Genomic DNA, 17948 nt, shown 5'->3' on the forward strand with positions numbered 1-17948 from the left:
ACCTGTATGCCCTTTAAAATAGTATCTTAGTTACTGTATACATAAAAAATAAATACAACTTTCAGTCTTCTTCGTAACTTTGTTAACAAAATAGGCCTTCTGGTCGGGTCATACAAGAACAAACTATTAAATTGAGATACCTGAGTATTCCGAAAAATAGTCACCTGATGCTTGTTAGGTAACGTTAATCAATACAAGGAAAATGAGAATATCATGGCCGAAACCATCCATCTGTTCCTTCTGGTGAGATTCTAGGGAGGAATACGGATTTCTGAACCGTTGATGAAGCCTCGTCCTCCGACGAAGTAAGCAGCCTTTCCCTCATTTCGTGCTTTCTTGATCGTTGGCCACAACTTGTTCCTTCTTTCTATGTCCTCCGGGCTGAGATGCTCGGCGAAACGCAGACCATGGCTCTGAAGGAAGGCGTTCTCCCTAGCATCTTTCCAGACAGCATCTCTGTAGAATCTGGCAGTGAAGAGGATGATGATACCCCTTGATCTTGAATCGTTTTGCTGTTGCTTCTTTCCTTGGCGATGCACAACGTCGATGGTATCACCAACTTTGTTCTTCTCTGCAGGCATAACTTCTTGGCAGATGCGGATAGCCTCTCCTCGCACATCCTCATTCTCCACCTCTGGCACGCCGTAGAGTCTCAGGTTCCATCTTGTGTATTGTTCCAGATCAGTGAGACGTCTATGGTAGACATTGTTATTCTTTTCCACACCTTTTGCAACTTTAGCCACTCTCATTTTCACATCCTTGATTTCACCACATGCAAACTCCACAGTATTTTTCAAGCCTTCGTTAACCATGGTGTTTGCGCCTACCATTTTCTCAATGGCGTCAGACCTGGAGTTGATGAGTAAGGAGAGGGTAGCCACGATGTCAGAGTTCATGTTGGAGGGTGGAGGTTTTCACGGAGTAACCTGTAAAGAGGGGAATTCGTCATCTTCAACAGCATTCGAAAGCATGATATTATCCATAGGGCAAGCGTAGTTATGGCAGTTGTCTATAAGCACGTTTCTCTCTTGTTGATAAGCAATAGAACGGCTAGCTTCTTCCTTTCTTTTTTTGTCACGATTTCGCATGGACATGCCGAAATAATAAATGATCCAATTCTTATTCCAGTCACAGGAAAGTTCTTATATCTTGAACAAAGAAAAACAGTAATAGTAATGACTGTAAACGTGTTTTTTTCACAATCTTTCTGAAGTTTGGTGCGGAGCTCGGTAAAAAAGCGTCTGTTCAAGCCGCCATCTTGGCCTCCCCTCCAGAATACTATCCTTGTCTGTGTGACTTCAGTCCACCTGAACCCTCCTGGGTTTCGAGGACCGCGTCAACCCCGCAATATCGGGAGACTGCGAAGTGACCCACTGGTCGTCTCTCACAGGGCGCAGCCATCTTGCCTAGACTCTTGTGTGTTCCACCGGGAACGAGCTATGTAAAGTAGATAGCTTAACGAGAGGTGACCATTGCAGGACAAAGCACAGTTATAAACACAGTTTCCCTTAAGTCCTGCCAACCTTAACCCCCACGTATATAGCCAGGGATAAGCCGACCCACAAAAAAGCTATAACCTTGTGTGAGGTAGAATGTCCGGCCCCTTCACAGTCAGGCAGTTTACACTGTTGACTTAATAGTTTTTCCACAAGGAAAAGCTACAGCCATTCACGTCTCCTCTCTTTTATTCAGATGGTGTACAAGACAGGCTGATACTGTAGGTCCATAGTAATCTTTACTATTATACAGTATTGAGCAGTGTTTACTATAGACATAGTATATTACACTGTTGACTTAATAGTTTTTCCACAAAGAAAAGCTACAGCCATCCATGTCTCCTCTCCTTCAGATAGTGTATGAGACAAAGGCTGATACTGGGTCTGTAGTAATCTTTACTATTATACGGTATTGCACAGCGTTTACTATAAACATAATATATTACACTGTTGGCTTCATTTTTTCCAGAACGAAAAGATAGCCATTCATGTCTCCTCTCCTTCAGATAGCTGTATGAGACTAAGGCTGATACTGTTGGTCCCATTCTATAGTATCATACAGTATTGTGCAATGTATACTATAGACACAGTAATATTACACTGTTGGCTTTATTTTCCAGTATTAGGCTGAGTTTATGTTAGACCAACCATAGTGAGATTACACTGTTGTTTCTTTCACAGTTGCTGGGTCGCGATAGTTTTATTTACACTATTTTACAGTACAGACAGTGACTATCATAGTTTCCCATGGAACCTCACATCTCAGCTCTATTACACCGGGTTTCAGTGTGTAGCTGTGTTTACTATAGTTCTGTTGTACTAATTCACAGCACAGATAGTACAGACAGGAACTATCCCATAAACTGACAGCTCTAATACACAGTTTTCTTTTTTAACAGTGTTTAGCTGGGTTTACTATAATTTGTCTGTTGCATTACTTACAGTAGGCTACATACAGTAACTATCCTAGTTTCCCTTGGAAACTCACTTTGCAGCTATTACTCTGTGGTCTTGCTGGGGTTACTAGTTTTCTGTTGTTTTATTTATTTTTATTTCACCTTGATTTAACCTGGTAGGCCAGTTGAGAACAAGTGTCATAGACGTTGAAAGGATTGGACCAAGGCGCAGTGGGTAAAGTGCTCATCTTCTTAATTTATTTAAAGAAAACACTTAAACTAAATAAACAAACGATGAAACAGTTCCGTAAGGCAACACAGGCTATACAGGAAAACAACCACCCATAAAACACAAGTGAAAACAAACCCAACTAAATATGGCCTCCAATTAGAGACAACGACAACCAGCTTCCTCTAATTGGAGGTCACTGCCAAAAACCCAACATAGAAATAGAAAACTAGATATACACATAGAAATAGAAAATATAGAACCTAAACCAAAAACACCGAAACACACAAAACAAACACCCCCTGCCACGCCCTGACCAAACTACAATGACAAATAACACATTTTACTGGTCAGGACGTGACAGTACCCCCCCCCCCCCCCCCAAAGGTGCAGACCCCGAATGCACCTCAAAAACAAAAAACCCCACAAAAACAACCCCAAACTTAAAGGGAGGGAAGGGAGAGTGGCCACCGTCAACGACTGTCCCTATGCTACACCCCCCCTTCCCAATCCTCCCACTACGGAGGTGGCTCTGGGCGTAGCTCCCGTTCAGAAGACTCTGGGCTGCGCGGCATCGCTGGAGACTCCGGGCTGAAGGGCGTCGCTGAAGGCTCCTGGCTGAGGGGCGTCGCTGGAGACTCCGGGCTGAGAGGCGTCGCTGGAGACTCCGGGATGAGAGGCGTCGCTGGAGACTCCGGGATGAGAGGCGTTGCTGGAGGCTCCGGGCTGGGGAGCGTCGCTGGAGGCTCCGGGCTGGGGAGCGTCGCTGGAGGCTCCTGGCTGAGGAGCGTCGCTGGAGACTCCGGGCTGAGGAGCGTCGCTGGGGAGTGTCGCAGGAGGCTCAGGGCTGAGGAGCGTCGCTGGACGCTCAGGGCTGAGGAGTGTCGCTGGAGGCTCAAGGCTGAGGAGCGTCACTGGAGGCTCAGGGCTGAGGAGCATCGCTGCAGGCCTGATGCGTGGGGCTGGCGTAGGAGGTGCCAGACTAGTAACACGCACCTTCAGGCTAGTGCGGGGAGCAGGAACAGGACGTACTGGGCTATGGTGGCGCACTGGAGGAAGAGTACGCAGAGCAGGCACAGGGTACACTGGGTCTTGGAGACGCACTGGAGGTCTGGAGCGCACAGCCTGCACAACCCGTCCTGGCTGAATGGTCATTGTAGCCCGGCACGGGCGGGCTGTGCTGGGGAATGAGGGCTGCCGTGTGTAGAGCAGGTGCAAGGTAAACTGGGCCGAGGAGACGCACTGGAGACCAGATCCGTTGTGCCGGCACACTTCTTCCTGGCTGCCGGCCAACTCTCGCCCGGCAACGCTGCGGAGCCCTTATTGGCCGTACCGGACTGTGTGTGCTTATGGGCGACACCGTGCGCATTTCTGCGTAACAAGGTGCTTGCTTGATCCGTCACTCTTCATAATAAGCACAGGGAGTTGGCTCAGGTCTCCACTCTGACTCTGCCCAACTCCCCGTGTGCCCCCCCCAAAATGTTTTGGGGGATGCCTCTCGGCCTCATGTTGCTCCCTTACTTTCCTCTCCCAGAAACGTCGTTCTGCCTTTGCTGCCTCCAGTTCCTCCTTCGGTCGCCGGTACTTCCCAGCCTGCCTCCAGGGTCCCTTTCCGTCTAAAATCTCCTCCCATGTCCATGACTCCAAATATCTCTCCTGCTGCTCCTTCTTCCGCTGCTTGGTCCTTTTTTGGTGGGTGGTTCTGTCATAGACGTCGAAAGGATTGGACCAAGGCGCAGTGGGTAAAGTGCTCATCTTCTTAATTTATTTAAAGAAAACACTTAAACTAAATAAACAAACGACGAAACAGTTCTGTAAGGCAACACAGGCTATACAGGAAAACAACCACCCACAAAACACAAGTGAAAACAAACCCAACTAAATATGGCCTCCAATTAGAGACAACAACAACCAGCTTCCTGTAATTGGAGGTCATTGTCAAAAACACAACATAGAAATAGAAAACTAGATATACACATAGAAATAGAAAATATAGAACCTAAACCAAAAACACCGAAACACAAAACAAACACCCCCTGCCACGCCCTGACCAAACTACAATGACAAATAACCCCTTTTACTGGTCAGGACGTGACAACAAGTTCTCATTTACAACTGCGACCTGGCCAAGATAAAGCAAAGCAGTGGGACAAAAACAACAACACAGTTACACATGGGATAAACAAACGTACAGTCACTAACACAATAGAAAGTCTATGTACAGTGTGTGCAAATGTAGCAAGATTAGGGAGGTAAGGCAATAAATAGGCCATAGAGGCGACATAATTACAATTTAGCATTAACATTAGCCATGGTTACCAGTGAGCTGAGGTAAGGCAGGGCTTTACCTATCAAAGACTTATAGATGACCTGGAGCCAGTGGATTTGGCGACGAATATGTAGCGAGGGCCAGCCAACGAGAGCATAAAGGTTACAGTGGTGGGTAGTATATGGGGCTTTGGTGACAAAACGGAAGGCACTGTGATAGACTACGTCCAATTTGCTGAGTAGAGTGTTGGAGGCTATTTTGTAAATGACATCACCGAAGTCAAGGATCGGTAGGATAGTCAGTTTTACGAGGGTATATTTGGCAGCATGAGTGAAGGAGGCCATTTCTAGATTTAATTTTGGATTGGAGATGCTTAATGTGAGTCTAGCACACCCATCTACCTCTAGCACACCCATCTACCTCATCCCCATATTGTTATTCTTTTTTTGCTTCTTTGCACCCTATTATCTCTACTTGCACATCATCATCTGCACATCTATCACTCCAGTGTTAATGCTAAATTGTAATTATGTCGCCTCTATGGCCTATTTATTGCCTTACCTCCCTAATCTTACTACATTTGCACACACTGTACATAGATTTATTCTATTGTGTTATTGACTGTACGTTTGCCTATCCCATGTGTAACTCTGTGTTGTTTGTGTCGCACTGCTTTGCTTTATCTTGGCCAGGTCGCAGTTGTAAATGACAACTTGTTCTCAACTGGCCTACCTGGTTAAATAGTGTCGCCTATGTGCACAAACCCACCGTCACTGGACCAGACAGGACTGGCAAAAAGTGCTCTTCACTGACGAGTCGCGGTTTTGTCTCACCAGGTGTGATGGTCAGATTTGCGTTTAACGTCGAAGGAATGTGCGTTACACCGAGCCCTGTACTCTGGAGCGGGATCAATTTGGAGGTGGAGGGTCCGTCAGGGTCTGGGGCGGTGTGTCACAGCATCATCGGACTGAGCTTGTTCTCATTGCAGGCAACCTCAACGCTGTGCATTACAGGGAAGACATCCTCCTCCCTCGTGTGGTACCCTTCCTGTAGGCTCATCCTGACATGACAATGCCACCAGCCATACTGCTCGTTCTGTGTGTGATTTCCTGCAAGACAGGAATTCCAGTGTTCTGCCATGGCCAGTGAAGAGCCCCGATCTCAATCCCATTGAGTACGTCTGGGACCTGTTGGATCGGAGGGTGAGGGCTAGGGCCATTCCCCCCAGAAATGTCCGGGAACTTACAGGTGCCTTGGTGGAAGAGTGGGGTAACATCTCACAGCAAGAACTGGCATATCTGGTGCAGTCCATGAGGAGGAGATGCACTGCAGTACTTAATGCAGCTGGTGGCCACAACAGATACTGACTGTTACTTTTAATTTGGACCCCCTCCCTTTGTTCAGGGACACATTATTCCATTTATGTTAGTCACATGTCTGTGGAACTTGTTTAGTTTATGTCTCAGTTGTTGAATGTTGTTATATTCATACAAATATTTACACGTTAAGTTTTCTGAAAATAAACTCAGTTGACAGTGAGGACGTTTCTTTTTTTGCTGCGTTTAGTAACTTTGACTCCCCTGAGCTCAGTCCTACGGGACTTTGTTCTCTGTCTGGCCCTTACCTAGTTCACCGATGAATCTGGTATTGTGATACCATATTGGATTGGTCCAATATAGTGCTACATAACGAAGGTTATGTATGTAACCACGGTTACGTGAGCTATTTAATTACTCCAATCCTCTTTTTCTGTAATCTACTGAACCTCGAAAAGGACACGAGGCGGAAGTAGTGCGGTGGTAGCTATTTAAGGGGGTCAGCCGCAGCACTACCCGGTACACGGGAATAATCTAACATTCTTCCTCGGAATGTACCCTGCCGCGCGGAAGGATACCATAATGGAGTGATCCAATAGCGCACATAATCGAGACAACATACGTAGGTTTCCACCACTTCTGAATTCACCAGATGAAGTTCCGCCCCCATTCATTTTCAACAGGAGCATGCGGATTGTTGGAAGGTTAGCAGCAGGAACCATGCTAGCGGAGCGATATAAAAAGTTCAGCTCTGCTCTACGTTATGCAAATTGCACGAGGCCACAGCTGCCGTTAACCAATTAGGTGAGGAGCAGATGTTTGCTTGAAAATCTTCCGTTTATGAAACATAGTTCCGCTTGTCATTAGTTCCGGGCAAGCACAACGCTGTTTCTCATTTTCCAATTATTTATGATTTTTCTTTGCTAGAATACAGAGACAAAATCATAAGGTCAATGGCATGGAGGAGGATTGCAGAGATTGATGGTGGGTGAAGAGAGATTTGCACAACAATGTTTGCTTGTGCTACTAGCTAGCTATGAACATCAAGCAACCTAAACCTCAAAACTGTGATCAAAGCCACCAATTTGTGAATGTGCTGAGTAAATTGAACTGTGAAATTTCCCCAACAAAGGATAAAAATCCTCAAGTAACGCATTATAACATTGTAAATGATATACTAAGCATGAATTTCCCATGTAATATGCTACCAATTGGATTATAGTATCTTAACATTATGATTGTCATATATTATAGCTTATGGCTCTTTATACTTGTCATGACATTGATGACTATAGCTTACATTCTGTAAAATACATGGGCCTACATTCACATGAATGGGTAATTTATGTAAAGGAAATTGTGGCAAATCTATCTTTACCCACCATCAACACCAATCCTCCTCCATGCCATTGACTTTCTGATTTTGTCTCTGTATTCTAAAATCATTCTCGGCAAATAAACAAAGTAGAATTACAACGCTTCCCATGCCACATTATTTTCTTTTTTGCTATTTTTAATTTGCCAACAAATTTGAGTTGAGCTATTCTCTGCTTCAGATGTACAATGACAAGGGGCGTACAATGACAAAATAAATCCATGCTTTTGTCACTTCTAGGTTAGACTACTGCAATGCTCTACTTTCCGGCTACCCGGATAAAGCACTAAATAACCTTCAGTTAGTGCTAAACACGGCTGCTAGAATCTTGACTAGAACCAAAAGATGTGATCATATTACTCCAGTGCTAGCCTCTCTACACTGGCTTCCTGTTAAGGCAAGGGCTGATTTCAAGGTTTTACTGCTAACCTACAAAGCATTACATGGGCTTGCTCCTACCTATGTTTCCGATTTGGTCATGCTGTACATACCTACACGTACGCTACGGTCACAAAACACAGGACTCCTTACTGTCCCTAGAATTTCTCAGCAAACAGCTGTAGGCAGGGCTTTCTCCTATCGAGCTACATTTTTATGGAATGGTCTGCCTATCCATGTGAGATGCAGACTTGGTCTCGACCTTTAAGTCTTTATTGAAGACTCATCTCTTCAGTAGGGCCTATGCTTGAGTGTAGTCCGGCCCAGGGGTGTGAAGGTGAATGGAAAGGCACTGGAGCAACGAACCGCCCTTGCTGTCTCTGCCTGGCCAGTTCCCCTCTCTCCAAAGGGATTCTCTGCCTCAAACCATATTACGGGGGCGGAGTCACTGGCTTACTGATGCTCTTTCATGCCGTCCCTAGGAGGGGTGCGTCACTTTTGTGGGTTGAGTCACTGACGTGATCTTCCTGTCCGGGTTAGCACCCCCTCTTGGGTTTGTGCCGTGGGGGAGATCTTTGTGGGCTATACTTGGCCTTGTCTCAGGATGGTAAGTTGGTGATTGAGGATATCCCTCTAGTGGTGTGGGGGCTGTGCTTTCTTTTTCTCTCTCTCCTGCCTGTTTGGCCCTGTCCAGTGGTATCGTCGGACGGGGCCAGTGTCTCCCGACCCCTCCTGTCTCAGCCTCCAGTATTTATGCTGCAAAAGTTTGTGCTGGGAGGGCTACGGTCAGTCTGTTATATCTGGAGTATTTATCCTGTCTTATCCAGTGTACTGTGTGAATTTAAGTATGTTCTCTCTAATTCTTTATTTTTCTCTCTCTCTCTCTCTCGGAGGACCTGAGCCTTAGGACCACGCCTCAGGACTATATGGCCTGAGGACTCCTTGCTGTCCCCAGTCCACCTGGTCGTGCTGCTGCTCCAGTTTCAACTGTTCTGCCTGCGGCTATGGAACCCTGACCTGTTCACCGGACGCGCTACCTGTCCCAGACATGCTGTTTTCAACTCTCTAGAGACAGCAGGAGCGGTAGAGATACTCTGAATGATCGGCTATGAAAAGCCAACTGACATTTACTCCTGAGGTGCTGACCTGTTGCACCCTGTACAACCACTGTGATTATTATTATTTGATCCTGCTGGTCATCTATGAACATTTGAACATCTTGGCCCTGTTCTGTTATAATCTCCACCCGGCACAGCCAGATGAGGACTGGCCACCCCCCATAGCCTGGTTCCTCTCTAGGTTTCTTCCAAGGGAGTTTTTCCTAGCCACAGTACTTCTACACCTGCATAGCTTACTGTTTGGGGTTTTAGGCTGCGTTTCTGTACAGCACTTTGTGACATCAGCTGATGTAAGAAGGGCTTTATAAATACATTTGATTGATTGACAAGGAGCAAATTGATTGCCCATGCCCTTTAGGCCAGTTATGCCATCATACTGTAGGCCTATGGCTGTATTGGTGATGCATGCCATTATGATAAGCTGCAAAATGGGCTCACATGGCAGATATGCTGAGACAGAGTGACAATCAAATAAAACTGATTGGAGAGTTCACAAATGGACAAAAATGTCATTTTCATTTCAGAAAGCAACACAGAAACATTAGAGACAGATCCTCTTCACACCTTTTTTAAATGTATTTATTTTAGTACTTTTCTCCCAAATTTTGTGATATCCAATTGGTAGTTACAGTCTTGTCCCATCGCTGCAACTCCGGTACAGACTCGGGAAAGGCGAAGGTTGAGAGCCATGCTTCCTCCGAAACACGACCCTGCCAAGCTGAACTGCTCCTTGACACTGCTCGCTTAACCCAGAAGCCAGCTACACCAATGTGTTGGAGGAAACACCGTACAAATGGCAACTGAAATCAGCTTGCAGGTGCCCGGCCTGCCACAAGGAGTCGCTAGAGCGCAACGGGACAAGGAAATCCCGGCCGGCCAAACCCTCCCATAACCCAGATGATGCTGGGCCAATTGTGCGCCGCCTCCTGGGTCTCCCAGTCACGGCCGGCTGTGACAGAGCCTGGGATCGAACCTGTGGCTGTAGTGATGCCTCAAGCACTGCGATGCAGTGCCTTAAACCGCTGCGTCACTCCTCTTCACACCTTTTTATTGCAGAATTGTGATCTGTGATGAATGACATTGACACTTGTTCATCTTAAATAATGTTTTTAAGTCATTAAAACAAGTCTAAACACTTCAATGAATCAACATTGAATGAATCAAAATATAATTTCAAAATGTACAAATAATCTAATGTTTGTAAATGTACATCTTTGTAGTATAGGCTATTATTACTAAAGCATAATTTCGGGTGAACGAAAAAGTCCATACCAGAGGTGGCCAACCTTGCTCCTCTCCCTGATCTACTGGGTGAGCAGACTTCTATTCCAGCCCAGCAATAATACACAGCATTATCAACTCATTAGGTTTGCTAAGTTGAATCAGGTGTGTTAGTGGTGGGCTGGAACAGAAGCCGGCACACTCAGCATACCTCCAGAAGGACTGACCTGCTACAGTTGTAATGCGTTTGTAGCCTACACTGTGTATGACTTAACTGTATTGTTGTATACAACATTTGCTAACATAAGTACACATACAATCCATGGCATACAAGGATGTGCCTGCAGTCTCTTGGGACATTCACTGGGACCTCTTCATCTGAAGACAGACTTTCGCAGCTCTCCATATCTGAGGACAGACATCACAAAACAGGCTTAATTTTATTACAATTAGACAGCCCTGGCTACTATCTCTCTCGGTCTTCATAGTTTTCCTCACTAGGGACTAAAACTGGAGAATATTTAATGTCATACCAGAACCTGCCCTATCTAACTACACTGAACACAAATATAGATTCAACATGTAGTGTTGGTCCCATGTTTCATGAGCTGAAATAAACGATCCCAGAATTGTTCCATATGCACAAAAAACTTTTCTCTCAAATTCTGTACACAAAATGTTTTACATCCCTGTTAGTGAGCATTTCTCCTTTGCCAAGATAATCCATCCACCTTACAGTTGTGGCATATCAAAAATAATGATCATTACACAGGTGCACCTTGTGCTGGGGACAATAAAGGGCCACAACACAATGCCACAGATGTCTCAAGTTGAGGGAATGTCCACCAGGGATGCTGCCACAGAATTTAATGTTCAATTCTCTACCATAAGCCACCTCCAACATCGTTTTAGAAAATGTGGCAGTACGTCCAACCGGTCTCACAACCACATGTAATCACGCCAGCCCAGGACCTCCACATCCGGCTTCTTCACCTGCGGGATCATCTTGGGTCCAGCCACCCGTACTGCTGATGAAACTGAGGAGTATTTCTGTCTGTAATAAAGTCCTTTTGTGGGGAAAACCTCATTCTGAGTGGCTGGGCCTGGCTCACCCATGGCTGCACCCCTGCCCAGGCATTTGAAATCAATAGATTAGGGCCTCATTTATTTATTTCAATCAACTGATTTCCTTATATGAACTGAAACTTAGTACAATTTTTGAAATTATTGTCTGTTGCGTTTATATTTTTGTTCAGAATAGTACACCTACTCCCTTTTCTGGCAGCTGGAGTAGAAAACCCATAACCCTTCCATTGCCGTTATCTACAAATCCATTTGGAGCATGAGTTTTTAATTCACAATGATAAATAGGCCTACATCAAGATACCATGCCAATATGAAGTTATCTAGCTGATGATATTTCACTTAGCTATTGCATGTAAGATGGCTGGCTAGCTAGCTAACAAGCAACTCATTCGCCTACACCAGGGGTGTGAAACCTTTTTGCCATCATTGGCCATTAGGGCCGTATTATTACAAATGTGCTATTTTCTGCTTTATTCATGTTTTAATGTGACTTTAATCACTGACATGGTTTTATAGTTTATATATGACTTGTATGATGTTTATTGTGTCCTTGAGTATTTAGAAAAGTGATAGTCCTATTTAAATAAATGTTAGTATTGTAAATAATGCTGTCATTGTAATTATGATTACTTGTTCAAACTCACCTCTAATGCGATGGCTGAAACTGCTTATATTTGACGAGGCATTTGCTGTCAGTGAAGATGACTACTCGCAGCTGGTTTTCCAGGTTCCAGTCAGTCTTGAGCGGAATCGAGTCTTTGCAAGAGTCAGTTTGGAAAATAACTGCCCACAGCAGTAGGTCGTCCATAACACAGATGCACATTTACGTGCATGTCTTCTCAGAACAGGAAAATGCTCATCGCTAACGTACATTTTGTATTACTCAATGAGAGGGAGGTTGTTGTACTTGGCTTTGAGCTCAATGACTTCGTGTTGTAGGCCACCCGGCACATCCGCTGGTTCGACGTTAAACGGGGCTGCAAATATGTTCAACTCCAGTTGTTTACTTTTCACATCCTTAAACCGTTCACAAAATGCCTTCGCGAGCTTTCCACTCACCGGCATATTCCGACGTAATCTCAGGCTCTTGTCCTTGCAGAGTAGGAAAATGTACTGTGTTACCCCTTTCTAGTTGGACTTGCCATAGCTTTAATTTCGCTTCTAACGATTTCACGTTTGAGAGCAGATCGCTGAGAAGCTGGTTCGGCACATAGAGCTTGACGTTCAAGTCAGACAGATACTTGGTTATGTTGGGTTTTATTTCACTTATTAGATGTGATGCATTACCATTTACAGTAGATGTAGGCCTAAGTATGAATGGACTGTAATGCACTAAGAGGTTTATATTGTATTAACATAGATTGAGCAACATATAATAGACATGACTAACTGGAGGGTTGCTGGCTAGTAGGAGTGTAGGCTGAGTAGACTCGTGACACACACACACAATGCCTGGTTGTGGGGCCGCTCAAGGACAGGTGTACGGGAGGGGCTGGTAGAATGGAAGATAGCTGTAGCACAAAAACAGAAACTGTCCTAACTGTAGCATAAAAACAGGCACTGTCCTTGGGTGTCTGACTCTCGGGTACACACATGAAGATAAACTAGAAGACAACTATGCCTGGCAACAAAGATGCGTCTAGAGGCTGGGACCAGCCTGCACGCCAACGATAGGATGAGTAAGTTTAAACCACGCTCATCCTCCCTCTGACAGGCCAGCAGTGAGCGGGAACTCTCTGTCAGAGTATTTAATGAAAAGCAAAGGATGTGTCACTCAGTTCTCTGTTTGCCCTGAGAGGTGTTACAGTGAACCCGTATATACGAAGATTGCGTTTACCATTTATTCTGCTTGACTAATTCTATTAATAAACAGCTGAAAATATATTCAGTAGCCTAGTGTTAAATTTTGTTCTGATACCAGAATTGAATTGACGCAGCCCCAACAGTTATGTCCACCATGAAGGCCAAATCACACATCCACTTGTCATCACTCAGTTCCGAGACAGGTTTCCCCTTCATCTCCATGAATTGTTTTACTTCATCCTTCAGTCCGTGCTCAACCATCGCACCTCACAGTGGTAAACCAGATCACCATACTCCGATTCAAGATCACTCAATAGCTCCATAAATTGGCGGTTGTTCAGCCCTTTGCTTTTGATAAAATTGATGGTCGACACTACAGTTGCCATTACGTTGTTCGGCTTCAGGGACCGTGCACACAGACTTTCTTCATGTATGATGCAGTTGCATACAATTAAATCACTTGGATCAAGACTGAGACAACTCATTTATTTTTTCACTAATACGGTTAAGCCCTTTTATCAAGCCAACCACGGCTGGCGCTCCAACTGTAGTAAGGCCACTTAATTTTTCAAACCGTAGCTCAAATTTGCTCACTGCCGAGACAAGTCTCAAACAAGTTCTCACCTCTGGTGGTGCCATGCATAACTTCCAAAGACAGCAATTCCTCCCTTGTGTCAAACTCCGCGGTAATCCCACGCACAAAAATGGCAAATTGGGCCGTATTTATAGTCAGTTGCTTAATCACATGCCAAAGAGGAAAAACTCGACATTACTTGCGGAGTCCTAAAATGTTTTTTCGATATCTTGTGGCATGCCAGTTATCCGCTCTGTGACGATTATTCGAGGCAAACTAACACTTTGGAACAATTTAACTTTGTCTGGTGTTAACAACTCGTTTACAAATTCTCCTTCCAAATGAGGCTTTAGTTTCTTTGCTAAACTCGCTCACCACAACACTTGATTGCATAACATTTTCTCCATCCAAACGAAGTTTCGTAAAGGCGGCTTGTTACTCACCCAAACCCGGCTGCAGAGCAATTACTTTATCCACACGAAGTTGTCATTGCAACTCATTCAGTTTAGCATGTTTCGAGCTGTAACGACGCTCCAAATGTGCCTTTCTCATTACTGCAAGTGCATCCCCACAAACTAGGAATACACTTCGACAAAAATACAATTGTCTTGGAAAACGCGACACTGCGGATCTACTTTAATTTTATTTACTGTAGCAATTTTTCTGACGTACAGGTGCTCGATGATGACGAGTTGTCTATTGCTTTTTTGTTAATGTATATAAAAAATAGATTAATGAATTGGCTCGGGGGCCTGATCAAACGGTCTCGTAGGCCTCCCCCCGTGGCCTACACACAGTGGCCTGCTGTAGCTAGCCAGCTAACTAATAATACATAGTTTTTTAACATTTTGAAAATGTATTTATTTACTAGAATAGGTTCACGCCCATTAAGCGGCAACCTGTAGAGAAGAGTTGTCAAGCTTCTGCTGGTCGAAACGTACGGTGACTGTCCCTTTCTTGGGCCCAGGGATGACAGTGGACATCTTGTAGCTAGCACTTGCTTATAATAACCACAACGGTTTGGTCTTTACACAATAAAATACAACATAAGGAATGCAACTCAGGTACTACTGATTAAAGGTGTTTAAAGTGCAACGAGCCTTTATTAATTTACCTGTGACGTAAAACCTCGGTAATACTGCGTAGTCTTTGCGCGCGCTGCAGTCTCTGCAGAAAGTGCATTCTGCCTTTTTGCACGGACCGCTTTTGGTAAGTAGGCTTGCCAGTTTGTTAGTGTGATAATATTGATAAAGTCATGTGCAAATAATACATTCAGTAGGCCCTATTAAAATAATATTAATATAAGAGGTTGTGATCTTATCATGGACGTATGGCTTCAGTGTGTGAGTGAAGTCTTGGTCGTTTTGACAGCTCGCTAGCTAGCGTTCTCTGACTCTGGCCGCGCAGCTGTTAGTCTAGTTTCGATACAACCAAGAAAGTTTTAAAGAGTCCAGCACAATGTAAAAACTCTCTTGGTTGCATCGAAGCTATTGTTAGCCTAGCAGCTCTACCTGCGGCAGGTCAGGCTTGATGGCGCAAGCTAGGCTAAAACGACTCCAGTGATTGTACCTTTGTTCATTGTGGAACACTTTCTATTTCTCAACTTTGTCTGAAATATGATGCGATTAATAGTAGGCTACAGTAATTTAGCTAGTTAACAAACATAACGTTAGCTTGAACTCGGACTTTAATTTAGCTTTCTCGCTATAGTGGTTAGTTAACAGACAATGGTAATTTGTTAGTGGTGGGTCACTAATCAAATGGAAAAACTTTCTAAATGATTTTAAGACTAACTTTCTAAATGGGAAAACTTTAGCTGGTTAACTAGCTATTTTCATCTATTGAAAACATCCAGGCACAAATATCTTTGATCAAGGTGTGTCGTTACCATGGTCAACAGCCAGGGTTACAGTATTAGCAAAGATTTGTTTAACTAAACCAAGATATGATATGACAGATATGTCGTTTCCAATGGGAACAAATGAGTCATAGAGGGCAGAGCCAAGCAGGAACTATGGAAGTCCTATTGGCCTGTTCAAGCATACATCTTCAAATTTCACTTAGCCTACTCTGTGAAGAGCGCGTGTGCATTAACTCATTTCGTCTTTGCACTCCTTGTAAATAACGCGATTTTGGCAAAACAGTCTACAAAACTTAGTATAATCTGTTAATAACAGATTCTAGTTCTGGAAACAGAAAACTGTATTGAGATCAAAAGTTTAATGATGAGAAAATCCATCTCCTCCAACAGCCCGGCCATTGGGCTACCTCTCTCTACCATATTTGGCAGTGTTTGGAAACGTCAAGTGGATGCTGCACATTTATACATCAGGTGAAATATCTGTCTCATTGTTCTATCTGTGGTATTAGTTTGCCTTAATCATTGGCCAACCATATAAATTAAATCTCTGAAATGCAATCATTCTATTCTACTCTTCCCCTTCCTCATCACCATTCTCCCTTCCTTCAGGAATATAGAGTGAGTGTCGGAAGTTTCATTAGGCTCTTCATCATGGCGAGTCAGTCGATGGAGATCATGGCCAAGGCGCTGGAGCAGCAGGTGCTGCAGTCAGCCAGGATGGTGGAGGAGCAGCTGGATGCAGAGCTGGGGAAGCTGGAGCGCATGGATGATGATGAGATGGAAAAGCTGAAGGAGAGGAGGATGGAGGCCCTCAAGAAATCCCAGAAACAAAAGCAGGTAGGAGGGAAAGACAGAGTGGTCACATTGGCTGAGCCATATGGTGGATGCCAAACAAGCATTTTATTTAGTCCATCCAGTTCTTTCATACCAGTAACACTCATCATGGCATGTTTGTGCTCTGTCCCCTCAGGAGTGGCTGGGTAAAGGGCATGGGGAGTACAAGGAGATTCCCAGCGAGAAAGACTTTTTCCCTGAGGTGAAGGAGAGCAATCGAGTGGTCTGCCATTTCTACAGAGACTCCACCTTCAGGTTTGCAACACAGCAATGTTTTCTTCTCTACCTGTTTTTTTCTCCTGCCATTACAGGCCAAAAACCTATTGCTGTTTTATTGCTGCAAATTCATTGAGATCCGGGGTGAGCTTATCCTCCTAAATCCTAAGAAAAGGATTAGAAAGGGGTTCATTGCCCAGGAAATCTTTATTGCAGCTTCTACCAGGAGCTAACCCTGCTGTCTCCTCTCCCCTGCATTCTAAAGATGCAAGATCCTGGACAAGCACCTTAGTGTCCTGGCCAAGAAGCACCTGGAGACCAAGTTCATCAAGCTGAATGTGGACAAGGCTCCATTCCTGACAGATAGGCTGCGGATCAAGGTGATTCCCACGCTGGCGCTGGTAAAGGACGGGAAGACCAAGGACTACATAGTGGGTTTCACAGACCTAGGAAACACAGATGAGTTCCCCACAGAGGTGCTGGAGTGGAGACTGGGCTGCTCCGACATCATCAACTACAGGTACACAGACAGGACTGATTTCCTAAAGATAATCACACCTCTAGATAGAAAGATGATCTGTCTAGGTATTTCCTGTTAGGCATTTGAGGCCATTGGTTCATTTGCAAAAGGAATAAAAAGCCTTACCAGCTCATGCACAAACACAGGCTGATTAGACATTAACAGTTCTACTTAGTTCAGATCAAGTCTCGTAACACCCCTCCCTACACTTTGTCTTCTCTCCCAGTGGTAACCTCATGGAGCCCCCCACCCTGACACAGAAATCTGGTTCAAAGTTCACCAAAGTGGAGAAGAAGACCATCAGGGGGAGAGGACACGACTCAGACTCTGAAGACGACTAGAAGACCCTGTCAGCCTTCAATTTCCATCTCTCTCGCTGGGCTACTAACCACTAACCGGCAGAACCATCTCTTCCTGTTTTGTTCCTTTCCCATGTTTCTATAATTTTCCTATTTATCCCAGTCTTCCATGCTTTGTTTTTTGTTTTGTGTGTGTGTGTGGACTTAATCATGAGTTCATATTTAATTACATTCAAGTGCTTTTTGGTTGTTTATGTCCAACCTGCAAATAAAAGGATACCTATCTGAACCAATGAACTTTCTGCCCTGACTGACTCCTCTTGATTCCAATTGTAGTCTAGAACTGGAAACCCTCAGACCTGATGCTGTTACCATTTAACATTATAAAGAATCATCCTCGCTAACACTATAGCTAGCTAAATTAACATCGATCCATGTTATTTGTCAACCCGATTTG

At 44.4% G+C, this 17948-nt stretch overlaps 1 protein-coding gene and 1 long non-coding RNA gene across 5 annotated transcripts; one reads left to right on the forward strand and one right to left on the reverse strand.

The window, feature by feature from the left end:
* Positions 1–10121: 10121 nt before the first annotated feature.
* Positions 10122–14611, reverse strand: LOC115155868 (uncharacterized). Of its 2 annotated transcripts, none has more exons than XR_003868160.1 (3): positions 14205–14611; positions 10616–10706; positions 10122–10142 (listed from the first exon to the last, which is right to left on the reverse strand). It is a non-coding gene; the product is annotated as an uncharacterized LOC115155868 (long non-coding RNA). The 2 variants fall into 2 exon arrangements; XR_003868159.1 differs by having other exon boundaries at positions 13812–14611.
* An 86-nt stretch (positions 14612–14697) lies between these two features.
* Positions 14698–17788, forward strand: LOC115155866 (thioredoxin domain-containing protein 9). 3 transcript variants are annotated; one of them, XM_029702867.1, is made up of 6 exons: positions 14698–14825; positions 16013–16093; positions 16232–16459; positions 16593–16711; positions 16938–17192; positions 17419–17788. In XM_029702867.1, exons 3-6 carry the CDS (start codon positions 16274–16276, stop codon positions 17531–17533), a joined length of 675 nt encoding a protein of 224 aa, XP_029558727.1. In that variant the 5' UTR covers positions 14698–14825; positions 16013–16093; positions 16232–16273; the 3' UTR covers positions 17534–17788. The 3 variants fall into 3 exon arrangements, with proteins under 3 accessions (XP_029558727.1, XP_029558726.1, XP_029558728.1); XM_029702866.1 differs by lacking the exon at positions 14698–14825 and adding an exon at positions 14843–14970; XM_029702868.1 differs by lacking the exons at positions 14698–14825; positions 16013–16093 and adding an exon at positions 14874–14970.
* Positions 17789–17948: the final 160 nt, after the last annotated feature.

The sequence above is a fragment of the Salmo trutta genome, chromosome 20 (assembly GCF_901001165.1).
Source record: "Salmo trutta chromosome 20, fSalTru1.1, whole genome shotgun sequence".
In the NCBI taxonomy this organism is placed as follows: Eukaryota; Metazoa; Chordata; class Actinopteri; order Salmoniformes; family Salmonidae; genus Salmo; species Salmo trutta.